This window comes from Caenorhabditis elegans, chromosome II, assembly GCF_000002985.6.
Source record: "Caenorhabditis elegans chromosome II".
Lineage (NCBI taxonomy): Eukaryota > Metazoa > Nematoda > Chromadorea > Rhabditida > Rhabditidae > Caenorhabditis > Caenorhabditis elegans.
The window spans coordinates 15,014,768-15,026,093 of record NC_003280.10 but is presented as its reverse complement, the minus strand read 5'-3'; the positions used below and the strand labels follow the sequence as shown (position 1 = coordinate 15,026,093).

The window sequence follows — 11,326 nt, the reverse complement described above, 5'->3', positions numbered from 1 at the left end:
AAGGAAATAAAACAAAAAACGATAAAAAATAACGAGAAAACACAAAATAATTCAAAACACTAAACAACACGCGCCTCCGTTATTTCGGAGCGTCGTCTGCACACAACAGACAGCGAGGCGCGGAACCCGTCACTTGTCTGCTGCGGCGAAGGAACTAGCCGCGACGCCACGCTTCTATTGTATCTACCTTACTCGAAAACCCGCATATGAAGACCACTAAATGACGAATCCTAATAACCCAATGGGTTTCATTGCGGATATGAGGCATTTGTCTGAGCGGAGGACAATATTTATTGAATTTTGGAATAATCTGCTAATTGTAGATATTTTATTGAAGGCATTCTAATATACACACATGAAATTAGGTTATCACAGGTTAAGTTGGAGCATTTCGTAGATTAAGCATCTGAGCTGGAGCTCGTATCAAGCCCAATTATCGGACAATACTGCTCGTCGGCACCCTCCAAATATCGATTCTCTATCACTAAACAAGCAGTCTTCCTGTGCTTGCTATGCCGGTAACCATACAGGAAATATGCCAAGATTCCTGAATAAAAAATTGCCTATTTTTTCAGTTATTTCGAAAAAACTCACCAATTAAAGGTATCACTACCAAATGAGCCAAAGTTTTTGTTGGCACACTGCCAGCAAATGAGCCAAGGAGCATGAATAATGTGAAGAGAGAGGTGGTTGGGAATAGGGTTACTTTGGATTCTTTTCTGCAAAAAATCGATGAAATTTGGCAAAAATTTCAAATTCCCGCCAAGGACTACGGTAGCAGTCGTTTCAGCTGTGTTTTGATTCGATTTTCGGCGGGAAATCCAAATTCTTTACTAATTTTCACGTTTTTTTTTAGTGAAAACCCTTGAATTTAGGTTAAAAATCTAAATTTTTTCGCAGAAGTTCAAATTCCCGCCAAGGACTACGGTAGCAGTCGTTTCAGCTATGTTTTGGCCAAAGTTTTGCCGGGAAATTCAAATTTCTCACTGATTTTTATGCTGTTTTAGTGAAAACCCCAAAAAATTTACGTTAAAAATCTAGATTTTTCCAAGAAATTCAAATCAACCCGCCATTTACTACGGTAGCAGTCGTTTCAGCTGTGTGTTTGTCCAACATTTTGCGGGAATTTTGAAATTTTCGCATACTTCACGTGGTACCAGGGTGTCCCATTACGGTTTGATCTACAAAAAAATGCGGGATTTTTTTTGCCCACAAAAATGTGACGTCAGCACGTTCTTAACCATGCGAAATCAGTTGAGAACTCTGCGTCTCTTCTCCCGCATTTTTTGTATATCTACGTAGATTAAGACGAAATGAGACACTCTGACATCACGTGATACCTAAATGCTTTTCTAGTGCAGAACTTGGGTTTCAACCTATTTTAACCGAATTTTCAACAATTTTTTTTTCACAATTTTATTTTCTAAAACTCAAAACTCACTTGTACAAATAATCATTAGTCTGTAGCCGGTTAATATTCACAGTGAATACCACAATAACCAGCACAAATCCGATGCTTAACATCCAACATGTCACCGTAGGCACCGCATAGTTCCGTAAAAACGCCGAAAATGCGCAAGTCACCACGCAAAACAGGAATAGCAGACGCCGGGAACGGTGAAACGTGGCGAAACTGACGTCTGGCGAAGGTGGACGGGGTGCCGATGAGGAAAATGTTGAGAAGAATGGCAATTCGGGTTCCTCGTTTGCGAATAGGTGCACCTCTTGCGAGTTGAAGTCTGGAAATTGGGAGATTTGCAGTGGAGCGCTATTGCTTGAGCGCGCCAATTTCATGAAAAATTCTATTTTTCGGTTGAAAAATTAGTTTTCTACCGTTTTTCAACGGTTCATATTAGATTTTTAATGCAAAATGTAAAATACCATCAGTTTTACAATTAAAAATAGTGGAAAATTTGTGAAAAAATTTTTGGCACGGCATAGCTCCGAAACCTTCAGCGCTACCAAAAAGTTGTTAACTAACAAAATGTAGCAAATTTAATTTTCTACATTTTGTTAGTTGACAACTTTTTTATAGTAATTCCATTTCTTGAGATACAGTAGTTTAAAGGTACATACTACCCTCCTTATACTTGATAAAGTTTGAACAACTATAACTCCGCGCGCAGTGGAGCTATAAAAAAGTTTTCAATTAACAAAATATAGCAAATTTAATTTTCTACATTTTGTTAGTTGACAACTTTTTTATAGCAATTCCATTTCTTGAGATACAGTAGCTTAAAGGTACATACTACCCTCCTTATACTTGATAAAGTTTTAACAACTATAACTCCGCGCGCAGTGGAACTATAAAAAAGTTTTCAATCAACAAAATATAGCAAATTTAATTTTCTACATTTTGCTATTAATTATTTTCTTACTATTTTCACTTTCCAAGTACTAATGCCCAACTTACCATCATCATTCTCAGCTCCACACTGCTCGGCCACACAGTTGTGCGCGTGCTTCTTGATTTTCTTAGCTTTCTTCAAGTTCGGGTCCATAGTGTGGTATTGTGACACAGATTTTGCCAACACCGGCTGAAGTTCTTCATTCTCTAGTTGTTCCTGAAAAATTGCACCTTTACTTGAACTGCACCACTGGTACCTTCTCCAATCGCTTCTGAAGTCTCTCCGACTCCATTTTGGTGGCTTTCATGTACAAAAAAGCGGTGGTATCGAATGTGGAGTGACTGACTTCCGACTGATCATCATGATCCTCAAGATGTCTGGAAGGGATTAAGGATACTGAATCATCTATGGAGACCCCGTCGTCGATATGGACCCGCGTGCGCTTTTTGCCAATGGATTTGTAGTTGGAGGTCTCCTCTGGGATTCCGATTTGTTCCGGGTAGTAGTGTTGAAGGTAGACCAGGAGGATCTGGAATTTAGAAAGTCTCAGCTGGTTACAGCGGCCGACATGTCACGGGTTTCTCTGAGCAGTTTTGTCCCGTGAGATGTCCGCTGCTATAACTCTTTTTGCAGCTTGCAGCTACAAAAAAGTTTCCAAATGACAAAATGTAGCAAATCTCACGCTTGATATATTGTCAGTTAGTAAAATTCCCCTATATCTATTCTAAAAATAGTTAAAGCGACCGACATTTCACGGGGTTCTCTGCACAGTTTTGTCCTGCAAGATGTCCGCTGCTATAACTCTTTTGGTACTATAGCTAGAAAAAAGTTGCTGACTTACAAAATTTAGCAAATTTTACGGCAAATTTTAACATTTTAAAACTAACAACAGTTTTTCATCCCTGCTCATTTTCAATTTATGAGCTCCAAACCTACCGTAATCACAAGCTTCACCGGAGCCATGAAAATCACAAAATTCAGCAACATAGTTTTTTGGATCATAGAGCACAATGCAACAAGTACAGTGCACAGGAGAACCGCAAAATATGGGCTCTTGGTGGAGGTGTCCTTGGCGTATGGGATCAGACGGTCTGCAATTTATTTTTGAAGGTGGGGGCGCAAATTAGGGCTTCCATGTAGGCGTAAAATGACTTGAGGCGGGCAGGTTTCAGGCAGGCGTCAGGCCCTGAAACCACGCCTGCCTTCTATGGAAGACCTAGCGCAAATGTTGCAAAACTTACCATGGCACAGTGCGGCAATGACACGTGTTGCTGGGAGAAATGAAGCGAGAACTCCGCCGGAAAGAGCACACACTGAGCACACCGAGAGCATGTACCTGAAAACTTGTTTAGCTGGACTTGTGCAAAATAGAGATTTTTTGAAACTTATTCGGGTTAAAGTTAATAAATTTGAAAAAAAAAGAACTTAGGAAGCTTCAGAGCAAATAAACGCGTATATCTCTTCCGATACTATAGGTACAAAAAAATTGCCAACTAACAAAATATAGAAAATTTAATTTCCCACAATTTGTTAGTTAACAACGTTTTTCTAGCTCTAAAGTCTAACGGGTTATGCTAATTTTAAATTGCAACTTGCAGCCATGCAGAACCAAAAGTTCAACATAAAGAGGAGAAGCTGAAAAGAAGAAAATTGCTTGTTAAAAATCATAAAACCAGTGTGATTAAACGAACCGCATTCGAATAAAACCCTGCTCGTAGTAGGATCTGAATGCGGACGGTGAAATGGATGATGACGTGGCACTTTCCGACGGGCTAATCATCGGAAACCGACGGACCCAGTGCTTGGACGAGGATCTGTGGATGGGATGGGTGCTTTTTGAAAAAAAAAACAGGTAGAATTTTTGTGAGAACATGAAAAGCATGCAAAGAAATTGGTGCCGAAAAATGTTTTGGAAATTTTTTTTTGAAAAATGGAGTAGTTTATTAATTAAAAAATTTAAATTCATAAATACACTACAAAAACCCCCGAATTTACGCTTAAAAATGCACTCACTTTGCCGCTGGAATATTGATTACTGAGAAAACTTCCGGGATCATGATTCCTTCACTGAGAGCTGTCACATTTGTGGATAAACTGGAAAAAAAAATTAATTTAGTTTTGTAAGATACACTTTTTTTGCCAGTTGAAAAATTTTTGATAGTTTTTTAGATAATAGCTTGAAACACTCAGTTTAAATTTTTTTTTTACCAGCTGAATGTCGGCTGCTCTAACTTTTTTCTGACTATTGCTAAAAAAAAGTTGACAATTGTCAAAACACGCAACATGTTAAACTGAACATTTTTCCAGTTGACAATTTTTTACTAACTTATTAAGTTTTTGAGTCACGGCAATTCCAACTTTGTTAGGAAAAAATCTATTTTGTTACCCGCTAAATGTCGGTTGCTCTAACAGTTTTCTGACTGCTGCTAGGAAAAAGTTGCCAACTGACAAAATATGCAAAATGTTATGCTGAACATTTTATTAGTTTACAATTTTTAACTAACTTATTTAGTTTACGAGTTACAATATATTAAAGATTTAAGATTCAAATCAATTTTTTGTTTTGTTTTTCACCCACGATGTGTCGGCTGCTCTAACATTTTTATGAATGCTGCTGGAAAAAGTTGTCAACAGACAAAACACGCAAATTGTTATGCTAAACATTTTGTCAGTTGACAATTTTAATACTAACTTCCTTAGTTTTCGAGTTACGACAATTTAAAAATCTAAGATGAAAGTTAATTGTTTTCACCCACAATGTGTCACCTGCTCTAACTTTTTTCTTACTGCTGCTAGGAAAAAGTTGCCAATTAGCAAAATGTGTGCCTTAAAATTTTAAAAATTTAATTAGTTGATAATTTTTTGATAGCTCTAAATCTCACCTAAAAGTGATAGAAAGCACGAAAAAGATAGTAGTCAGCACCAAAACCAAAAACGACAAAACCCCCGAAATTCGCTTCCTCGGATTCTTGGTCTCCTCCAGTAGACACGACGTGCTCTCAATTCCAGTATAACATGCACAAAGAGCACAAATCGCGTAGAGCACCTATAACAAATGTTCTTTAATAGTAGTGCATGCCCCACTTACCCCCTGATATCCAAAATGGAAAAACTCGGCCTTGATCCAATTCTCGGGGTCCGAATGGAAGAATGCGACCATTGTGCAGGAAGCGGCGATAAGGAGGGTGACTGCTAGAAGGGATACACAGATTGTTCCGACAACTCGGAGAGAGCACAGCAGAAGGCATAGAGTTATGATGGCGGAGAGTACGGTGAGAAGGTCGACTTGAGGGGATAGAAGCATCGAGTCGGTGGAGAAAACGTCGAAGGTCAGGGATTTGGCTGGGAGCCCGCGGAAGAGAAGGTTCTGGAAAATTTTAAATGTTTAGGCTAAGGGGTTATCGTAGCCGACATCTCGCGGGAAATCACTGCCCCCACCGTTTTACACTCAAGGCAACTAGCCCGCCAGCTGTCGGCTGCTTTATCTCTGATTCTAAAAAAATGTTGCCAACTGACAAAATGTAGATAATTTTACGGGAATTACTTTTGTTAATGTCAAATTTTTTAATGAAACCTCCTAGTTTTTACAGCGGCCGACATCGCACGGGCCACTCTGTGCAATTTTGTCTCGCGAGATGTTGGATGCTATTGCTCCTCCCATAGTTACTAGCCAACAAAATGTTGAAACATTTTCTGCTTGTCAAAATAACAGTAATGAACTTTTTTTATGACTATCCTAATAAATAGTTACAGCGGCCGACATCTCACGGGTTTCTCTGCGTAGTTTTGTACCGCGAGGCGTCGGCTGCTCTATCTCACTAAGGGAGGCGCAAGAAAAAAGTTATCAACTGACAGAGTGTAGAATATTTTACACTTTATTGCCTGCTAGTTGTAAACTTTTGCCAAAAAAATTTAGTTTTCGAGTTAGAAAAGATTTAAAATTATAGTCAAAAAGTTTGTGTGTGTGTGTTGTGTGTGTGTGTGTGTGTGTGTCCTAAGCCTATTTTGAGCCCATAAAGTGTCGGCTGCTCCAATCTCAGTAAAATATTATGCTTACAAAATGATCCGCCCACGCTTTACAAAACAATCCGGCCTGTGCCACATAGTCCACCAGACTAATCCACGCGATCACAAAAGCCGGGAGCTCTCCGATGACGGCGTACGCAAAATGGTACTGTACACAGTTTTTCGGCATGGTGCATGAGAGTTCCGAGAGGTGAGCGGCTGAAATTTCATTTTTTTTTGGAAATTTATAAAACTGAAACTATGTTTTTAGGGGGAAATCAAACTCACCAGAGAAAAAAATAATCAAAAATGCGAAAATCGGCGCCAAAACCGTACTCGGACCGGCGACCTGGGTTAGTGAGAAGGGTAGAATAATGAAGAGCATCATGGAAATGCTCTTAATTCCGGCTAGAGCTACCATTAAAGGCACGCCGAGCCGCCGAGCCCACTCGGAATGTCGGAGGAACTGCTCGTCGACCCTCCGGGTTCGGAGCATTTTTTGGAGCAGGGATGACATGCTGAAATATGGGAATGAGTTATTAATTGTTCAGTAAAGCGAGGTTACATTTAAAACACAAAAAACATAAGTAAGAAAGTTTTCAATAAACGAAAAATATTATTTTTTTTTCAAATAAAATATTTTGCTCATTTTTCTATACATTTTCTCAAGCTCTTCCTCCCTCAAAGTGCCTAGTAATTTGATACGAATCCCCTTCTCAAGTACTACGAAATTTCTGAGAAGAAGCCGTTCGGACTAGCAAACAAAAAACGAAAACCACTTTGGCGCTTAATTTTGGCGCTTAATTTTGCTTCCAGCCGTTCCAATTTTAGGCTTTCTGGCCGAAAAAAAAAAGAGAAAAAGAAATAAAAAATTGGACCTTTTTTGCGGTTTTATAGCCCCCTATTAAGAAACCATAAAGGGAAGAGCTTGGGCTAAATGGGATTTTAGGGGGATTTTTCGGGAGGAAATTGAACATTTTTGCACTAGAAAAGTGCTTTTTTGGTGCTAAGAAATGTAATTTTGGAAAAATTGAAATTTAAAAAAAATTCTGAATTTTATTCAATAATGAAAATTTATTTTTTTTTTCAATAATGAAAATTTATTAAAATTGTATATTTATGTTTTAAAATCAACTAGTTAAAAAAGTAGTTCAAATAACCCATCTTTCAAAAAAAATTATTATCGAATCCTAAAAAGTGTCCGCAGGTGCGATGTATATATAGAATACTAAAATAAAACACTTTTTTAAAAAATTAATTGTTTTTGGAAATTATTTTCTCAAAATTTTCTTTTCAGCAAATACGCTCCACCGTATACATATAACATTTTGTGGAATTGATAATAAGATGTATTTTCCATCTAAAACTAATAAAAACATATTTTCGTATAGTTTTGAGCACAAAAAACTTTAAAAAAAACAAGCAGAAAATCTTCTGAGAATTCAAGAATTCATCGATAAAATGCAAAACAAGAAAGTTTTGTGGAGAGTCAGAAAATGGCCGAAAATTCGCAATTTCCCGAATCCTCTTGGGACAGTATTCTATCAAAAGTGACATGCATGTTTGTTCAAACTTTTTTGTTCGTATTTTTTTGGGATTAGACAATTTGAAAAAATAAATAAAATCCCGGAAATTTCGGGGGAAGGTCGCCTAGAGACGCCTACCCGATTTTTGGTAAATTTTTTTTGAAGCTTGTGAATTCTTTGAAATTTATTAATCAAAAGCTTTCATGTAAGAAAATTGTTTTTCAGAAATCTTTCCGGGCAAATCGGCAAATTGCCGGATTTAAAAGTTTCCTGCAAATCGGCAAGCTGATAAGTTGCCGATTTGCCGAATTTGCCGGAAAAAATTTTCGGCAAGTTGTGGTTTTGCACATTTTTTTTCGGAATTTCGATTTCAATCGGCAAAATTGTTCGCATACCATAGAATGCTTCCGACATCTATTTTGAAAAGTAAGCAGATTCTATAAAAATATCTAAGGAAAACGGGAAAAAAATTTCAAAAAGACACAATTTTAAGTGTTGCTGTATAATAAAAAATCTCTCTCAACATTTCAGGCAAATGTGATACAAGCGGCAAACCGGCAAATTGGCAAGCCGGCAAATTGCCGGAATTGAAAATTTTCGGCAAATGGGCAATCCGGCAATTTGCCGGTTACATTTTTAAATGGAAGAAAGAACCACAGAAAATATTTCAAATTTTTGAGTTGTGAAATGTAGGAAATCTCAAAAATTTAATGATTTCAGACTGGGAAACTATGAAAAAATATTTTTTTTTATCTTTAAAAAATCACTCCAAATAGTTCTTCCAGAATATTAAACTTTCCACTCAAGAAGCTTCCCAAAAGAAAAAAAAACGAAGCTGTAAATTGAATTGTCAGATTCGGATTTCGGAAATTCTTTGAAAAAAAGACACTTTACTTTTTTTCTTTCTTTTTGTTAGTGAAAGCTACTCCCGAGAAAAAAAAGTTCCGGAAAAATTTGCATAATCCGCTTCTCCATTCAAAAGTGCTCTGGCAGAAAAAAAGGAAGCTATTGCTCTAGAATTTTAAAATTTCCGGGTTTTTTTAATTAGAAATTTCAAAAATTCTTAACAATTTGCAAGTGCGCTCCACCGCACAAATGGCCAATTTCGGGGATTCTATAGTAACTTTTGTTTTTGTTATATTTAAATTTTTTTCAAATGAAAAAATATGAAGCTTCGAGTGAGACTGAAATTTTCGAAGAAATATAAGTTTAAATCAAGAAAAAAAGGTTTTTGGAATTTTTAATGCTTTGAAAAACAACAAAAAATCTAGAAGCTAAATAGATTGACGTCAATCCTGATAACGATAGACAAAAGAAAAGATGGAGATTTAGAGAAACGAGAAGAAGTCAGAAGTGTGTGTGTGTGTGCATGGATATTATATGTAATTCCATAGGAATTTGAACAAATTGACTCAGAAGCATACATTTGTGAGAGAACGTGACATTTGAGATTGTATCAAATTGCTTACTTGACATTATGAGCTTGTGCTGAAAATTTGAGTTTTCAGAAATTGCGAAAAAAAAAATTGTGTTGGATTTTTTTGTTGAAAATTTCTGAAGAATTATCTAAAACTTGTAAAAACTCAAACATTTCTTTAAATTTTGTACAAAAAAGGGCCAAGGATACTACTGCCACTTCTACAAAAAATTCAGTAGTACGGTCGAGCGCGATTTCATGTGACGAAAATTTAAAATATTTGGTTTTTGTGAGAAATTTCCAGTAATTTGCAACTAGAAAAGGTAGGGCTTTTAATTTTTTTTTCTTCTAATTTTTGAAAAAAAAATTAAATTGCTTTTCATCCAAAATTTGCCGAAAAACTTTTTATAAATTTCAAAATCTAGACTCCCGCCAAAAATCCTTCAGAAAACTGAAGAGCCCATTGCGTGTCAACCGTTGAGCACCAACAAAAAATCGCAAAAAATGTGCTCACAGAGCTCCTACAATTTTCAGATAATCGACGGCTTCTGACTTGTCGCGCTGGGAAAAAAGATACAAAATATATTTATGCGAAAACTATAATTTTTAGATTTTTAGAAGAAAAAAAAACAAAGAGCTTTGGTGTTTTGGGCAGCTCCAAAAGCAGATTTTGTGGGAATTTAAATTTTTATTCTAGAGGAAAATGCGCTCCAATGCACTACCAGACAGTTTTGCAGGGTTCTATAATAATAAAGGTTCCGAAAAAGAACATCAGACTTTGCGGGGGGTCAGTCGAGTAAATAAGAAAAGAAAAAAAAGAAGACACGCTGAGTACGGAGGAAGTGGTCCGACAACTCCCTCATGTCCAAATGTCTTCTTTTTCTTCAGAAATCGAATCAGACACCCTTCTACGACTCTCCTTTTATCTGTAAAAGCTCTGAAACTTGATCCAATTTTTCGAGGAGCTCAGGGAGCTCCTTTGTGCCTAGAAACCTTGAAAATCTTGAAATTCTGACGAAAAAAACTTCGCCATGGGAGAAAAAAACGACGCTGCCATTTCTTGATTCCCGTCTGATAATTGCATTCACTTTTTCTTTTTGGTCTTTTTTTCTTTGCTCACTGCGTGCCCTCGTGATGATTTGGCGAGCTGATTTGAATAATGGGACTGGGAAAAATTGTCGAAAAGTTGCCGAAATTAGCAGAGAAAGCTGGCAAGTTTCTGCCAAATTTTGCCGACAACTTGCTGAAAGTTACAGAACATTGTCAAAAGTTGTTGAAACAGCTGCTGAAAGTTGCCAAAAATTTTCAGAACGTTAAAGAGGGAACTGCCAAAATGCTGCCAACTTTTGCCGGAAAGATGTTGAAAACTGCAGAAAAAGTGTAGAAAATTGCCAAAAAGTTGCCGAAAGCTGTCACATCAGTTGTCGAAAATTGCAGAAACTATGTCGAAAGTTGCCGAATAGATGCAGAAACAATGATGAAAGTTGGCAAAAGTTGTCGAAATTTGTCGAAAGTTGTCTGAATTTGCCAAAATGACAGTTGAAGTTTTCAACAAGCTACCGGAAGTTGCTGCCAAAATTTGCCGGAAAGTTGCAGAACGGCGCCGAAAATTTGTTTAAAACTACTGAAAAGGTGTAGAAAGTCGCCACAACAGTTTTCGAAAATTACAGAAACGCTGTCGAAAGTTGCGAGAAATTTTCAGAAAGTTGCAGAGAAAGCTGGCAAGTTTCTGCCAAATTTTGCGAGAAATTTGCCAAAAGTTACAGAAAATTGTTTAAAGTTGTTGAAATAGCTGCAAAAAGTTGCCGAGAGATCTGTCTTAGTTGGTGTCAATTCAATTCTTGCTAACAAAAAATTGAATTTAACTAATTGTCAAAAAATTTCAAGAAGTTGCAGAAAAGTTGCCAAAATGTTGGCGAGAGTTGCCGATTAATTGTAGAAAAATGTACAAAATGTTCAAATCTGTCGGATCACTTCAGAAAAGTCGGCGAAAGTTGTCGAATGTTCACGTGTGCATATACAGTTTAAAA

At 37.0% G+C, this 11,326-nt stretch overlaps 1 protein-coding gene and 1 non-coding gene across 3 annotated transcripts; one reads left to right on the top strand and one right to left on the bottom strand.

Annotated features, from left to right (window-relative positions):
* Positions 1–200: 200 nt before the first annotated feature.
* Positions 201–280, top strand: Y53F4B.47. The gene has a single exon (NR_003420.1). It is a non-coding gene; the product is annotated as a small nucleolar RNA Y53F4B.47 (small nucleolar RNA).
* A 31-nt stretch (positions 281–311) lies between these two features.
* Positions 312–6,871, bottom strand: Y53F4B.12 (Amino acid permease/ SLC12A domain-containing protein; the record flags this gene model as incomplete). 2 transcript variants are annotated; one of them, NM_001306621.3, is made up of 13 exons in its annotated part: positions 399–547; positions 595–719; positions 1,442–1,739; positions 2,414–2,564; positions 2,605–2,877; positions 3,285–3,439; positions 3,590–3,684; positions 4,040–4,162; positions 4,362–4,442; positions 5,231–5,394; positions 5,437–5,715; positions 6,406–6,572; positions 6,642–6,870. In NM_001306621.3, the coding sequence occupies 13 exons, from the start codon at positions 6,868–6,870 to the stop codon at positions 399–401; spliced, it is 2,289 nt and encodes a 762-aa protein (NP_001293550.1). The 2 variants fall into 2 exon arrangements, with proteins under 2 accessions (NP_497097.1, NP_001293550.1); NM_064696.5 differs by lacking the exon at positions 4,040–4,162 and having other exon boundaries at positions 312–547; positions 6,642–6,871.
* Positions 6,872–11,326: the final 4,455 nt, after the last annotated feature.